At 33.9% G+C, this 17316-nt stretch overlaps 1 protein-coding gene across 6 annotated transcripts; it reads right to left on the reverse strand.

The window, feature by feature from the left end:
* Positions 1 to 6812: 6812 nt before the first annotated feature.
* LOC111403166 (syntaxin-71-like) lies at positions 6813 to 11570 on the reverse strand. 6 transcript variants are annotated; one of them, XM_023031571.1, is made up of 7 exons: positions 11424 to 11570; positions 9643 to 9759; positions 9417 to 9473; positions 9225 to 9293; positions 9037 to 9081; positions 7446 to 7508; positions 6813 to 7341 (listed from the first exon to the last, which is right to left on the reverse strand). In XM_023031571.1, exons 3-7 carry the CDS (start codon positions 9432 to 9434, stop codon positions 7141 to 7143), a joined length of 396 nt encoding a protein of 131 aa, XP_022887339.1. In that variant the 5' UTR covers positions 9435 to 9473; positions 9643 to 9759; positions 11424 to 11570; the 3' UTR covers positions 6813 to 7140. The 6 variants fall into 6 exon arrangements, with proteins under 6 accessions (XP_022887339.1, XP_022887336.1, XP_022887338.1 ...); XM_023031568.1 differs by having other exon boundaries at positions 9417 to 9502; XM_023031570.1 differs by having other exon boundaries at positions 9417 to 9502; positions 11412 to 11570.
* Between the last annotated feature and the right edge of the window lie 5746 nt (positions 11571 to 17316).

The raw sequence follows: 17316 nt of genomic DNA on the forward strand, positions 1-17316 counted from the left end.
CTAAAAACAGTTAATTATTACTATTTCAACTAAATGAAGCAAATTTAAAATATTAGAAGAAGCCTAATTCTAACATAGTGAACAATGATAAGTAGATTAGTGATATATATTAACAACAATTAATAAAACCTTCCAGCTTAAGAAAATTAAATGCTATTTAACCAACCAACTTTAATTGCTTAATAAGCCACACCAATACTCACTCTAGAAATCAACATGTTCAACAAAAACGAATTATTGAAAGTGCAAGAGATTAAGTCTATTGGATTACTAGTACTTCCCTAGTTGCAGTAAATGATCTAGTCCCTCCATGGTGATTATAAAGAAGCTTCGAACGATTGAGTTTCCTGGCTGCAGATCGTTTCTTAAAACCAACAACAATATCTTAAAGTGAGTAATTTGGCATCTCATTCATTCCGCTTTAATTAACAATATTGTAAAGTAGTATAATAACTTAACATGCCAAAAACTTATCACTTTCAAAATGTGCACACATTCATTCCCAATCATCTTGTGATTTGACAGTTGATGGCTTACATTGTAGTGGATCTTTTCCATGCAATTTTAACTGAAAACGTCTTTCAACAATTTCAACCATCTGATGATCATTTAAATCAACATCAAATTTTTCCTAAACATAGAGAAAAAATGAATTACAAAATTTACTTATAAGAAGATGATTATAGGTTAACCTAAGAAAGGGATCCAGAATTTGAGGAAACGATCTATCATGAGGAGTTGCCTGACTCCAACCTGTCAAGCGTTACGAAACAACATTTCGCATGATGTTTAGGGGTCCTTGTTATTTTTCCTCTTTTAAAAGCTCAAAGTTGAGCTGTTTGGAGCTGGTTGATTGTAAATTAGACCATTAAATATATTTCAGTCTCAAAACTTCATCAATAAATGCTGCTATAATCAATATTTTCTTTTACTTTTGTAAAAATTAATAGTAAGCACGTGCGTTGCACATTTTATGTATAAGACGAATGATATGCCTAATATTTTTATGTACTAATAATGTTCAATATTACTAATATATATATATATACACACATATACATACACACAATTTTTATAAAATTATGTATAATGTGAAAGGTTAAATAATTTGTACACGATATTTTTGTTAACATCCTACAACTTTTCTTCCTTCTTATTTTCTATTTTAAGTTTTTTTATCAAAACTTTTGTTGTTTGCATTGAAACTCCACAAAAAAGTGTAAGATATAGTTGTCCATAGGATAATACATGTTCTAAAATGTATATTCTAATAGTAAGCATTGTTTTTCCTTAAGCTTTGTTAACCGACTTAATAAAATATGTCATTTCAAGTAAATTATAAAAATAAATAGTATTATTGTAATTTCTTTTAATTGTATGTAATAAAATTTCTATTAATTGCGTACTAATAATTAGTAATAATTGTATTTAGTGGAAATTAATTGACTTAGTTTTTTAAAGCAATAATAATTATTAATTATCTTATTTAGAAGTTATAAATTGAGTATTAAAGGGGCATTGTTCACCAAAAATATAAAAACATAAAAGTAAAATGTGAAATTGAATGTTTATCATCTATTCACAATTAGGTTATTGAAAAATGAATTATTTTTTTTTATCATATTTTATAAAATTAATATAAAGTAATGGTGATTAAAGAGTTGATAGATTATTATAAAATGACTTTTCATCTAATACTTATTAAGTAAATATTAGTTAATGGGATTTTTTTTTACTATTATTTTTATTTTCAATGAAATCTTTTAGGAATGCACTATTCTTTTAATTTGTAATATTAGGTTTAAAAAAATTTAAGCGTATATATAATTTTATTGTTTTTATAAACCTTATATATTAATGTTAATTGACTTAATAGTCTATGCCATTTCATTTTAATTATATATGTGGTATTGTTATAATTTTTATTTTGTTTTTATATAAGTTTTTATTAATCATATACTTATAATTAGCAATAATAGTGTTTAGTGGAGATTAATTGACTCAATTTAAAAGATAAATCATTTTAATTTTAATAATTATTGAATTTAGTTGAAATAAATTTAATTTTAAGAGTATTATTGACCATAAACATAAAAATAAAAGGGTAAAATGGAAAATTAAATATATGAGGATAAATGAGGGTATATTGGACTTAAAGATAAATATGTAAGGGTACAATTGGTAATCAAAAGTTTCTCCTCAATCCCCACTTTTAATATATTGTAGATAGATATATTAAAGAATTGGTTCTTAAATTAAAAGAAGGTAAAATGTTTAGGGATCCTTGTCATTTTTCCTCCTTCAAAAGCTCAAAATCGAGCTGGTTGATTGTAAATTAGATTCTTAAATGTTAAAGGGTTCTTCGTTTGAGAATTGAGACACCCCAATCTTCAAGGAGCTCATTGTTTTAATGATATTTAGTATATTCTTTTAAAGTAATCTACCCAAATTTGTAGACAGAGTTTTCCCAAGTTCAGCAAAGACAACATCAAGCAGCCTACTGCAGCTCATTACCATGAAGTGTGTCCTACTAACCATTAGAAGTTAACATCCTTCAATACTAGACCCACTTCAACTATTTTAAAATATCAAATTTATGCTGTCTGTTGGCCTTGTAAGAGCATCATGACACAATAAATAATGGCATGTTTATCACAAAATGCTAAAAAGAATGAGGTCCCAAACCACATTCCATGTGCACCAACTGCTCTATCGAAAAGGGCATTGAGTTGTGCTTGCTGTCTATACAAAATCAAATCAAAACTGTGAAAAAAACAACAAAATGAGCAAGTCTGTCTTTTGTTTACATTATCCCTGATCATATCCAGTAAATGTCACCCTTATTAATTTTAATATTCGGAAACTTGTCCCAGTCCAAATCAGATTTTTAATCTCCTAAAGCTGATTTTGAATAAAAAATTATGAATCTTCCAGCCTCATTCAAAATTTACAATCAACGTAGTATACATACACAATCATAGAAATAGGGATAAGAAAATGCCATCACAAGTTATTTCGAGAACCAATGCAAATGATTGAAAAACGAGTAAAAGAAGCCGACTATATGTATAGAGAGAAGCGGAGATACCGAATAAGGAGAGATATTAGCCGATGGCATGTGTCAAACACTGGACCAGGTAATTGAGGTATGATTAGATGCAGCGGCAACGGCTCGAAGAAGAAGATGTGGAGAAGGGTTGAATTCTAGACGTGGGTTATGGCATTTCCTCTGCCTTTTAAATGGATAGTTATAGATTTATTTATTTTGAAAATCAATTGTAATTGAGCTATGTTTCTAAGGCCATGTTTTTAATGGAGATTAGAATTATTTTAATCTCTAAATTAAAATTAAAATTGATGAAGTGTATAGTTGTAAAGTTGTGAGATCTCTAAATATATGGCTAAAATTAATTCTTGACTTTGACTTTGACATTGATAAAAATTTAGATTATAATTTGTATCAAATATGAAATAAATATGCAAGGAGAGTATAGCTTTGTGTTGGTATTTTATTGGGTTGATTAATTTTGAAATTATATTTTATTGCAACGTAAAGATTCATAAAAAAGTGGGTCTATTTTAAGTGTGAACGACCTAATTAGCGAAATTAAGATCTTTGCAATGATGTTCGACTAGTTTGGACTAAATTCCATCGTTTGACTCCAAAAATATATTTTTTCATGTTCTGGATAATTGGATTGACAGATAATAAAGAGCCTCTAGATGTATTCAATTTTTAATTCTATTTATTTAGAATTATTAGGGAATCTAGTTTTTGAAGGTTGCAAAATATCATTTTTGTTGTATCGTGATCCGGTCCATTTTCGTTGATAATGTAATTTGCTCGAGTAGATATCAATCATAGAGTGGTTGGGGTCAATCGAGTTGTGGCCTATAAAACCAACCCTATAAGATTCACCACAAAATAACTAGATATTCAAAAAATTAGAGTCTCCTCTTGTCTATATTTATCGTCGTCATCACTCTATTTGTTTCTCAAGTCTCTCATCTTGCTCAAGTTTCAAATCTTTCATCAATTACAGTGTATTAAAAGGGGCAAAAGATGAGATTCTCTATGTTGTATTGCTGGTTTTCTTTTCCGTTTTTAACCAATGTGTTGTATTGCTCTTGAAAATTGATTCATTTAGAATCGTTTGATTGTTAATTGATTGTGGGCCAAGCCCAAGCTGCTAATTTGAATTAAAAGAATCGATAATGAAACATGGTGTGAATCTATTCAGTTTCAAAATCTTGTTGTTTGGTTCGTAGGTAACCCAATTCAATTAGTAAAGGACGATGTTTTTATTATTTCATGATAGAATACTTTAAAACTACATAAACATGGTCTAGATCTGTTTATTTCACTAAAAAAGGCCTAAATCATTTTAAAAAGTGGAATTTTACTGCACCAAATGTTTTAACAACGAAGGATGAGTGGTTGCAAAAAACTAGGTCCAAGGATTACGTGCTCTTTGGAATGGTGTAATATTCAGCAACAATTAGTATTGATCATTAGAAAATATCAAAATTAATAGAAAGAAAAAGCTGGATTTTATTGTGTCAAATGTTTTAACGACTACGACATCGGTGGTTGAAGAGAGCTAGGCTTCATGGTCGTTGGATTGATGCATTATTCAGCAACCATTATTAGTGGTCGCTAGAATATGCTAAAACCAATGAAAAAAGTGGGATAAAATTGTGCCAACTATTTTAGCTACCAAGATAGGAGTGGTTGCGAACGGCTGGGATCAAAGACCATTCATTGGTCGTTGGAGTGGGGTAATATTCATCAACCATCATTAGTGGCTGCTAACAAATGCCAGAACCAATGAAAAAAGCGGGATAAAATTGTGTTATCAACCAGGGTATGAGTAGTTGTAGAAGACTGGTATCAGGGATCATTCCATGGTTGCTATTGTGGTGTAGTATTCAGCAATCATCGCCTTCGGTTGCTAAAAAAGTGCAAAAATCAAATGAAAATGAGCGAAATTTTATTGCGCCAAATGTTTTAGCGACCAGAATATAAGTGGTTGTAGAAAATTGGGATCAGAGACCATTCAGTGGTCGCTTTCTAGTGCCAACAACCATCACCTTTGGTCGCTAAAACATGCAAAAACCAAATGAAAAGGAACGGGATAAAATTGTGCCAAATGTTTTAGTGACCATAACATCGATGGTTGCAGAAGACTGGGGTTTGGGACCATTCAGTTGTGCTTTTGTGGTGTAGTGTCAACAATCGTGGCCATTGGTCGCTAAAACTTACAAAAACCAAATGAAAAAAAGGAGGATAAAATTGCGCCAAATATTTTAGCGACCATGATATCGATGGTTGCAGAAGACTAGGATTTGGGACCATTCGGTTGTCGCTTTTGTGATGTAGTGTCAGCAACCATCGCCTTTGGTCACTAAAACATGCAGAAACCAAATAAAAAAAGCGGGATAAAATTGCACTAAATATTTTAGCGACCATGACATCGATGGTTGTAGAAGACTAGGATTTGGGACCATTCGGTTGTCGCTTTTGTGATGTAGTGTCAGCAACCATCGCCTTTGGTCACTAAAACATGCAGAAACCAAATAAAAAAAGCGGGATAAAATTGCACTAAATATTTTAGCGACCATGACATCGATGGTTGTAGAAGACTAGGATTTGGGACCATTCGGTTGTCGCTTTTGTGATGTAGTGTCAGCAACCATCGCCTTTGGTCACTAAAACATGCAGAAACCAAATAAAAAAAGCGGGATAAAATTGCACTAAATATTTTAGCGACCATGACATCGATGGTTGTAGAAGACTAGGATTTGGGACCATTCGGTTGTCGCTTTTGTGATGTAGTGTCAGCAACCATCGCCTTTGGTCACTAAAACATGCAGAAACCAAATAAAAAAAGCGGGATAAAATTGTGTTATCAACCAGGGTATGAGTAGTTGTAGAAGACTGGTATCAGGGATCATTCCATGGTTGCTATTGTGGTGTAGTATTCAGCAACCATCGCCTTCGGTTGCTAAAAAAGTGCAAAAATCAAATGAAAATGAGCGAAATTTTATTGCGCCAAATGTTTTAGCGACCAGAATATGAGTGGTTGTAGAAAATTGGGATCAGAGACCATTCAGTGGTCGCTTTCTAGTGCCAACAACCATCACCTTTGGTCGCTAAAACATGCAAAAACCAAATGAAAAGGAACGGGATAAAATTGTGCCAAATGTTTTTGTGACCATAACATCGATGGTTGCAGAAGACTGGGGTTTGGGACCATACAGTTGTGCTTTTGTGGTGTAGTGTCAACAATCGTGGCCATTGGTCGCTAAAACTTACAAAAACCAAATGAAAAAAAGGAGGATAAAATTGTGCCAAATATTTTAGCGACCATGATATCGATGGTTGCAGAAGACTAGGATTTGGGACCATTCGGTTGTCGCTTTTGTGATGTAATGTCAGCAACCATCGCCTTTGGTCACTAAAACATGCAGAAACCAAATAAAAAAAGCGGGATAAAATTGCACTAAATATTTTAGCGACCATGACATCGATGGTTGTAAAAGACTAGGAGCTGGGACCATTCAATGATCACTAGAGTGGGTATCATACGTAGAAATTTTTTTGTTCTTTTTCTGCACTCCTTTACCAAACAATAAAATGCATGGTCCTTGATTCTCTGAAACAACGACCATAATTTGATCGCAATAGAATATAACAAAATTTGTCCAATTTTACTAGATTAATACCTATACCCACCATTAGTTGGTCGTTGAACGTGTTTTATAGCAACCATGTTTTATTGGTCGATAAACCTTTGGTCGGTGGAGCCCCCTTTTTTTTTTTAAACAGTAGTCAGCAATCTAACTGCCCCTTTTTCCCTTCTCAGCTCCTCCTCCTGTCTTCTTTTTGTTGTTATGCATCTTCTCCCCCTTGATAGACCTTTTTAACATTTATGTTTGATACGTTCTCCATTATAGATAATTAATTTTCTAAACGGTATCCATGACAACCAAACATAATTTTAATTTCAAAAGGACTCTTCAAAAATAGGTTAGAAAAACTACCTAAAGAAATTAACAAATATGGTTTGAGGATTCAACCATAAATAGTAGTAACAAAGAGGATTGGGTACAAATTGTTTTCTTGCCAGTTACAAATAATTATTCTTTTATGTATAGTAGTAGATTATAAAACAAACTTGAGCAATTGTGTACTAAAAGAGAAAAGAATTTTTGATGTATGCTAAAAGTTTTCACAAAATTAGAACCAAACTGAGAACTTACTTGTATAAAATAGTCCGCAATGCCAAGAATAATGCACAGAAAAATGATGTCGATGAAAAAATTTCGACTAGATCGCAGCTGGTACAAAACCGAAAGCTCCATCAAACACAGTCACTACGATGTGCAGCATGCAGCTAGTAACAATCCAAAAATAAAAGATGAAGTGTTGAAGCTCAAGTTACCTGGTTAACAGTGTCCTTGAGTCTAAAGTTGGTATTTTTAAGGTCAGACGTTGCCTGGTCCACCTGTAAGAAGTGAAGAGAACAGACATTGTTGGCTGAGAATTCTTTCACACCGTATTAATACTGTGCCACTATATACGGAGTTGCAAAATCACATTGTGCTCCACTATGCACAATCCAAAACTTTGTTAGTCATCTAGAACAACACATGCATGTTTACTATGTAATAAAAACGATGCTGGAAGAGTTGCAATTAGCAATCTATTTGGTGATGGACGATTAACATAGTTGTTGGTTTCAGTTCTGTTTCTTCTTCCTGAGGATGAGTATTCGAGAAAGATCGGTTAGAATAGGATATCTATTTTAACATGTATTCCATCTATCTTATATTCCCCATTTAGTTATGAATTGATATGGGAATACAATTGTGTAAGTTTTCTATTCTAAATAGGATAATATTTACAGATAAGATTAGGGTCAGATGAATGAATGAACGAATGAATGAATTAATAATAAATGAAGTTGAGCTTAAATTTCAACTTGGTATCAGAGCAAGTTTGATCCGACTTAGGTTAAACTTGAAATAGCTTATGTTATCTGGCGAGTGGCAGCCTGTCAAGCTTTTTGGTTTCGAAAATTGGGGCCTTTAAATTAGGATTCCGAATTGGGCCCTAAATTGCAGATCCTAATTCAAGAACTAACAGAAAATTCAAAAATCAAAGAAACTAGCTTAACTGTAACGGCCACATGGCCGGGGCCCCTCCTAGTCAGCCCATTCTCCAATTGCTGTTGGCGACCTGTATTTGGCTGCTCCATGCACAACATTTTTCCATTGAGTCTTTCCACAGGATCCTTGGTGCTGGTGGTTGTTCGCTTGGGTGAATTCATATTGTTCCTTTTGAAATATATTAATAAACTCAGTTTCAAGTGAAATAATGGAGATAGAAATAGGAAGTTTCAACTAATCCATAACATAACTGCAAGTCTCCCAATTGTGCAAGTTGGTCTATGAGGTTTCAGAATCATGCATATTAGTCCCTGGACTTTTTAAATGGTTAAATTTGGTCATTAAAGCTTTTGTTCGTGGCAAAATGGTCCTGAACTTTCAGTTTGGTGCTAGTCCATGAAGTTTCTGTTTTAATAAAATGGTCCCTGAACTTTCAAGTTCTGCATGTCAACCCCATTTCAGGTTCTTGGTCCAGCAACCTCTGTTTTCTTAGGATGCTAGTTTCTGATTGGGGTGTTTCTTGTGTGTTCATGAAGTTTCAAATCATAGATTGCTGCGTGAGAGATTTTGTATAAGTTTTCTATCCTAAATAGGATAATAAAAGGATGCAACTAGTGTTGGAACTTGTGTAAATAACCCATGAATTGGATGAATTATACAAAAGTTCAGTATAAAGATCTAGTTACCATGGAAGGTATGTATCACCTTAGTTAATAAGAATGTAAAAGAATTTAATGGCTATAAATCTATTATGGTCCACCATGACATGACAGAACCAATTACAAAATCAAACGTCAACCATCAATGTATAAAATAACTGCCCACTTACTATTAAATAATAACAAGATTACTGAAATTTCTAACCTTGGTGTCAATCTCATCTGTCAGAGGAACTTGCCTGTACAATTCCTGCATGCAGCACACCGTACTTTATTAGGTTGTATAACCCTTTAGATCGTTCTATTAGTGCTTGAAAAATGACCACATCCGTCCGCTCCATTTAATGGAAATCCATAGATAGTGGAGATAACAGAAAAAAAGGAATACATCACCTCATTCATTTCATGGGACGTGTTTTTTAAAGTATCCAAACCTTGTGCTATAACATCCAAACCTTGGTCCTGCATCAAGATGAAAGTTAAACCCAATCCAGGAGAACGTATGAAACACATTGTAATCAATTTAAAATTGGTAAAATCTTAGCCATAACAAGTCTACAACATGTATTTTGGAAAAGCACAAACCTGTCTCATTTTCCACATTTCATACTCCTGTCTGAACTGACTTGATTCTTCAGATTGCTGAAAATATTCATTATCAAACCGTCCATCTAGAATTCATTGATATTGCACAAGTTAACAACTAATCAATAGACCGAAGGCTATAAGAAAAATATTTCGACACATAGAAGTTCAATCAAATGACTTGAATCAATTTTAATTTCTTTTCGAGAAGCTGAACTTCCCCAACCTCCCGATTGCTTGGGTGCAGCTGCACAGCCAACCGGTATGGCTTGAATCCTATCAGGCAATGCAAAAAGGCCAAATCATTGCGGGCAGCTATCTCTTCCGTTGAAAGTCCCTTAACCTGCACTTGAGAGAATGGTTATTACACTAGCAATCAGACTCCTGGTTGTGTGCCTAGGGTGAAAATACAGGGCGAAATAGCAGAAATAACAAACACAGAAAGAGAAGCCAACAACCGTCATGTGACAGTAAAAATGGGAGGACTTTAATCACAATAAGAGAAAGATAAGTACACGCATTGCAGAGAAAACTAACATCACTGAAGCAACACTATTAGTACATCTACTCAGTCACATACTCCCATTTATGGAGCAGGCTGCCATCAGAAAGTCAATAAAAATTAGCTTGCAACTACTGAACCCGAAAGCACCCTTGCTAAATCAAACACTGTCCATCATATTCCAAAAGGCCAACTGACTTAACATCGGTACAGCATATTTGGTCATGATTAATGTTCCATTTCCAAGATATCTATACGAATACATTCACCCATCACAAAAGGAACATGATTGAACAACTAACTGAGAGGACGTGTTACAGCACATATTAGCATACAATTCTAGATTTACTTAAAATACAGACGTGTTTATCCTTCATAATACTGAATGCACGTGTTCAAACAAATTAGATGACATTATAAAGGTTTTGTGTCCATAGGAAGCCAGGATTTTTCAAAAAGTAAACATCAAATCTCATCAATTCTTTCAATATTGCAACTTAGATACAATATGGTGGACTAAGGCTATAAAACTTTTATAAATGTGGATTTTTTTGTCCTAAGTATCAACAATGTTGAAACATGTATATCAAAAGACGGTTAGAAACAAAAGTAATCAATTGCAGAAGCTTTGAAATTTAGAGGTTACAAGTAATTTTATAATGAATTCCATGACTCATATACTACACAACAAGGTCAAAGCTGCATTGTAATTCAAAATGAAAACAGAGAAAATATATACAGACTTCTGCTTCTTAGTTTCCCAACTTCCTGTGTAACTGGGTACAGCTCTATCATGCTGAGTTATGGACTCTTTAACCCCAGAATATATTCATTCAACCCCTATCCCCAGCCCCTCTGTGCACTGTGACTTCAGAAACGTATGAAGATTTATTATATGGAAACAAGGTTAGAATTGATCTTTCCAAATGTTTCCTCATGCGATATGATTTGAGACTCCAGTAGGAGCCACCACTCATTAGATTGCTCCCATATCAATAGTGAAGCAAACAGTTGTTAGTTTTATAAAGACTGCCCTCTACTAGAAGTTTGAAATACTAAGATATTCTTACAATATCATTACTCCACGCTTTTGGGCTGAGGTTCTTAAAAGAAGGCAACATGGAGAGGATCACTTAAAGCAAATGTGAAAATACAAATGACATATGCACACCAAATACATCAAACCATGCAAGTAATGCTAAATTAAATAAAAGACTCTTAAGCATCTTCCATGAAGGATTCTTTCTCCTTATCTTGGTAGCATTTCCTAATTAAAACGCATTCTAAAATTAATAAATGTACATAGACAAAGGCGAACTCAGACCCTGTACAAAAATCCAGTATATGGCGTTATGAACATGACAAAGACAAGGCGGTAATAAATAGAATTAAACAAAAAGAAGTCAAGCGCAGTAATAAAATTCAACCTGGCACGACAAATTGAATCGGAAACTTGGAAAAACAGAATCCACTCAGAGTTTAAAAGAAATTACATTAAATCAAACCTTCTTGACAGCTAGTCTCTGCAATATTCTTGATTTCCCCTTACTCTTTTCTTTCTTTGGGGAGCTCTGTGGGATTAATTTATTGACAGCAAGGAGATAGAGAGGACTTAGGCCGGACTAGAGCCGGATTTCCCCCCGTAGCCCCGTTTGGTTGGAAATGAAAATAAGTGGAATAATATTTTTTTTTTTAAATGAGTTATTAAAAAAAAATAGGAGAGAAATTTTTTTGATTTATGTGTAATATTATTTTATGAAAAATTATGTGATTGAAAATAGAAGAAAGAAAAATAAAATGTAATAGAATAAAAATTAATGGGGATCAAACGGAGGCTTAGTTGTCTCTCAGCAATTCATTTTGTCAAAACCTAAAATTTACTCGTCAATTTCAACTCAATTCATCATTGAGCTCGACTTTGTCCACCAAGTGAGTCAACCAGCACTCACATATGGGATAAGTCGAGCTAGCTCAACCCACCACATGAGTTGCCTAGCGCTCACATATGGAACAAGCCGAGCACAAGCTGACTTAGCTTGTTTGATTGCACAAATTTTGCATGAAAATAGGAAATTAAATTTCATTTTTTAGCTTTTTTCATGTTTAATTTTCTTGACAACCCCCATTTTCCACCTTTTTGAGAAATTGGTTTCCCATGGATTTGGTGGTTTTTGGTTTTCCAGTTTTTTATTTTTTATTTTTTTATTTTTTTTGGCAATTGAAACACATTCTCTCTTCAATTGTAACAAATTTTATTTCTTTAATTGACAATTTTCATGAAAAACAAAACCAAATGAACACTAAAAGATCCAAAATTGTAATATTTTCTAGTTGAAAAATTATATCAATTAAATACATTTAATTGACAATTCCTAATAAAACAAGTTATAGATAATTCAATTTCCTAAAATTTATTTTCTTTCCACCCAAATTATATTCTTGCAATTTCTCAGAAGTCACCATTCTTATTTATTTATTAGAAAATTTAAAATTGACACTTTCAACACCGAAGTATAATAAAAACGCAAATTTGTGAGAAAAAAATACATTTTTGTCTAAAGAATTATAAAGTTAGAAAAAAAACTCCTCTTTTATCCGTATCGAAAGGTCGCCTTAGTCTTATTGAAGTTGTTGGCACAAACAATTATGTACTTCTATTTGAGTTTTAATATTGTCCCAGCCATGTAATGCGTCTTGATCTAATATATAATTCTCATAATAGACCTTACATCAGTATGTGCTGATATAGTCACTGTGCTATGAATAAGACACGATCTGTACTAGATAGTATCGGGTGTTTATATTATTGTGCATTTCACCATTAAAGTAAATTGAAACAAGTCTGCTTCTAATCTTGTACTATGTAAGTCCTCCAAACATAGGAGTTTCATGCATTTTAAACATAGAAAAAGTTATATCTATGGAGTTCAAATCGAATTACAAATTACATAGTTCTATAATTATTTCTAACAGCAAGAATATATGTGTTTGAAAGTCAAAATTTAAATTACTTTGAAGTAACTAAAACAACTAAAAGCAATTTAAATTACTTCGAAGTAACTAAAAAGTCAAAATTCAAATTTTAAATTATATAGTTCTAATCTAATACTATGTATGGTGTTACACTCGTGACCAAACCACTTCGAAACAAAAGTCACATCACTCCCCAAAGTGACACGTATCCATCCGAAGTGGTTTCGAAGTGATGCCCACTCCTGACGACCTCAACATGATGTTAGAATTGAATGAAAATTATTGAATAGAAGTAATGAAAAATATTGAATAGAAGTCTCTTCATATGTTGTAACTTAAGTAACTCAAGTCACTTCATATTTTTAACTCATTTATCAATGAATGGTTTAACTCCTTGATTAATGAGCTAACTTTTCCTCCATTGGTATAAATAGGAGTCTCTCTAGGTTGGAAAATCACAAGTGAAATGCAAGTTTATTCCTCAATGTAACAATCTTCTTTTTCTCACTTTCAAGTTCTTCCTTATGCTTATAATTTTTTTGTGAGCTAAAGTATATCACAACTAGTTCACAGGCGATTAATGTAGTGCAGCGTGAATTGAAAATCGATTGTATCCTAGGAATTGAACAACGTTCAAAACCTCTTGCACTCCGGTGAGGCGGCAAATTCGATTTAAGGAAACTATGAATACACAAACCTTCCGTTTGATTTGATTTTCTAATATTTACCTACAAGCATAAATCGAATTGGCTTTAGTAAATCAAATTTTGTTAATTAGCTTTTGTCAATTTTTCCAGTTCATGGTTTTTGCATGATTTCTAATTCATTTTAAATGATTGTTAAGTTGTTAATAATTTGACAAAATAATCTGTTCTTCAACTCTGCAGTTTTATTTTCTGAACAGATAACTTGATCTCGAATTTATATACAACTTTACAAACTTATAATTATTCTAAATTATTTGTTGCTTGTTCCAGTTCAATGGCGTCACATGGAAATAACAATGTGAACAACAGAAGCAACACTGTTGATATCGATGTACCAAATCCTGCAATGACTATTGTTAACCCTATGGAGACCACGACTGACATTTATCTTATTGACGGGATAATTGGAGGCGGGATTCCTCATGTTGAAGTGAACCCAACTTTGCCTTCGACTGTGGCCTCGGCAATTCAGTTTGGTACAATACCTTTGCCAGTGCCTAGGGCTGCGGTTTCGGCACCTTTGCCATCGTTTTCGGCTCGATTTAAGTTGAATCATGCAATTCGACCGGATAAGTTTGCTGGTACTGATTTCAAGACATGGTAGAATAAGACGGTTTTCTATCTCACTACGTTAGGCCTTGCACGTTTCCTCACTGAGGATGCCCCTATCGTGGCTGAAAGCGACATTGATGTGCATAGGCGTACAGCTTGGGACGCTTGGAAAAGTGTTGATTTTTTGTGCCGCAACTATGTCTTGAATGACTTACATAATTCTCTGTATCACGTATATGTGGTAAAGAAGTCTGCTAAGGAGCTCTGGGAGTCCTTAGAAAAAGAAATACAAAACCGAGGATGTCGAATCTAAGAAATTCTTAGCCAGTCAGTGTATGGACTTCGAAATGGTTGATTCACGTTCAGTGGTGAGCCAAGTGCAGGAGTATCAAGTGCTTTTGCAAGAAATGCATGCTGAGGGTCTGACCATGTCAGAATCTCTACAAGTGGCTACTGTTATTCACAAGCTATCTCCTCAGTAGAAGGCTTTCAAAAGCTATTTGCAACATAAGAGGAAAGAGATGTCTTTCGAGGATTTAATTATCAAACTGCACATTGAGGAGGATAACAAACGAGCTGAACGTAAGTCAGAGAATTCTTACTCTGAGAAGGCTAATGTATTGGAGTACGGCCAAAATTCTGGTACTAAGAAAGTTCATTCCTTTAAAGCCAAACAGGGTAACAGAAATCGAAAAGATAAAAAAGGCTACGAAAGAGTCTCAGTTGAAGCCTGCATGTGGGGTAGGAAAGAAACCTAAGTTCCAATTCAATAGAAAGTTCTTCAATTGTGACAAAGTTGGGCATCGATCAGCAGACTACCGTTAGCCTCGGAGGGATAATAAGCAGCGTCCTCAGGCTAATATAGTTAGAAATGAGAGAGATCATCTCTCAGATGAAATGTCTGAGCTAAACCTCACAGTGATTGGAAGATGCAGGTTAAGCTATGCTTTTAATGACCATTAAGTGTTGTTGTGAAAAACTGAGTTAAGAGATCACCTATGTGAGTGTAAAGTGGGGCTGCTTCTATAAGGATTGGCGAAATAGTTCAATGCATCAGATCCACTGGTTTGCTAGTAATTCCCGATATGTTTCACAAGGGAAGGTTCAAAGCTAAATGTTACCTATCCTATGCAGGATTGATTCATTTTACTCAAGTAACTCAAGTCCCTTCATGTTTTTAACTCATTTATCAATAAATGATTTAACTCCTTGATTAATGAGTTAGCTCTTCCTCCATTGGTATAAATAGGAGTCTCTCTAGGTTGAAAAATCACAAGTGAAATGCAAATTTCTTTCTCTAAGCAAAAATCTTCTTTTTCTCACTTTCAAGTTCTTCCTTATGCTTATAATTTCTTTGTGAGATAGAGTATATCATAGCTGGTTTGCAGGCGGTTAACATAGTGCAGCGTGAACCGACAACCGATTGTATTCAGAGAATCGAACACCGATCAAAACCTCTTGCACTCCGGTGAGACGGCGAATTCGATTTAAAGAAACTGTGAATACACAGGCCTTCAGTTTGATTTAATTTTCTAATATTTACCTACACATGACACACTGCAAGGTCAAGAGTAGATCCACTGAAGTAATCGAAGTGTCCCTCAACTCTGAAGCGTTGGGCACTCCGAGGTACCCCTTAACAGATCTCTCTGTCGCCGCTGTCAGAAAGATAACTATTAGGATCCGCTCTGCCTCCAATGATAAATTGATATGACATCTCTATAGATCTAGTTGATGTGACATATCAACTTTATGTCAACTTAACTCAGAAGAACTAATTATAAACCCACTATAGACGCGGCTGATTGATGCCTATGAGCGGATGCCTCACACCGTCAGATGCAATCACGTGTCCCACATTCAACGGTGCTCTCGTCTATAAATACCCAAGGTTTGGCAAGAGACAAAGGTAATGGAACACACACAACTTAGCTCTCCATACTAAAAAATATATATTCTCCTCTCTACTCTCTTGCACAATTTGAGCACTGTTCCAATCACCCAACGATGACTTGACCGTCGGAGTGTATGCGGTCGCCACCACCATCGTTGGTTCCGGTCGTGTGCTTCTTATCATGCGTTGTTGTGCGCAGGGAGGATTACGTGGAGAAACTATCCGTTGGCCACGTGGAGGGTTCAATTCTCGAGATCAACATATGGTCCTACGCATTTTGAGATGGAGATTGAACACTGTAGCTAGGAAAAATAGAGAATCTACACAAATGCTGTGTGAAAAGGAATATAATTAAAATTGGGGAGACGAGATTCACATTGCATAGAAAACGAAAATATGTCTAATAGATTATAAAATACAATGCATATATTTCACACATAACGAGTCAAAATAGCCTCATTTTGAAATTGATTACAAAAAATAGTTATAATGAATCAAATTTTTAAGACTGTTATACTATCATTCAAAATCTATGTGAAAAATATGAAATTAAATCCCATCAATACAATTTTGTATAATACTGTTTCGAGGAATATGAGCAAGATTACGGTGAAAGTAGCGTTTACACTCCCATATGTTTGATTTTGCACTCTTTGATTTATCTGAAGGGCAGATAATAGCTATATTCAAACATTTTATGAAAATGGAAAAATCTTGTAAATAACGTGCATTAAATAGTGCAACATTAAGATTAGGTTCATTCATCTAATGGAATGTATTTAATAGCAAATAGTTTCTTGATGAGAATTATATTAGCATCATAAAATATAATGCTCCCAAATATACGTGCCGATTTCCATAAATGGGACACATATTATCAAAGGTTAGATAAATACTACATTCGTAGTTGATGAAGAATAACTTTTCTTCTTTCATTTTACCAAACGTCGTAACACAAACTAATATTTTCATTGAATCTCTAGAAGTTTGGCAAAAAATTGAATAAATTATTTTTATTTGAATAAAAATATGATGAGTTAGTCAGTACGTAACATGGTATAATAATGCAACAACAAATGCTTCGGAGAGAATAGATATCAAAAGTTTTGTTCGACGTGGTATAATAGCAAAGAAACTATGAAATTAGAAAAAAACAAAATCGATCCAGTACTTGAGAAGAGCGACGAGAGCAAATGCTAATCAGAATGAAGATTTAAAGAATGAGAGTAAAATTGCATGAAAGTTGAACGCAAATGGCATTGCCTTCTTTAA

This window comes from Olea europaea, chromosome 11, assembly GCF_002742605.1.
Source record: "Olea europaea var. sylvestris chromosome 11, O_europaea_v1, whole genome shotgun sequence".
Lineage (NCBI taxonomy): Eukaryota > Viridiplantae > Streptophyta > Magnoliopsida > Lamiales > Oleaceae > Olea > Olea europaea.

Excerpts from the sequence above, each read along its gene's own strand:
- LOC111403166 (XM_023031567.1), bottom strand. Across the intron at positions 7,509-8,180 it reads CCGGCCATGTGGCCGTTACA|GTGGACCAGGCAACGTCTGA; the intron begins GTTAAGCTAGTT and ends CACTTCTTACAG. Across the intron at positions 7,342-7,445 it reads TCAAGGACACTGTTAACCAG|CTGCGATCTAGTCGAAATTT; the intron begins GTAACTTGAGCT and ends GTTTTGTACCAG.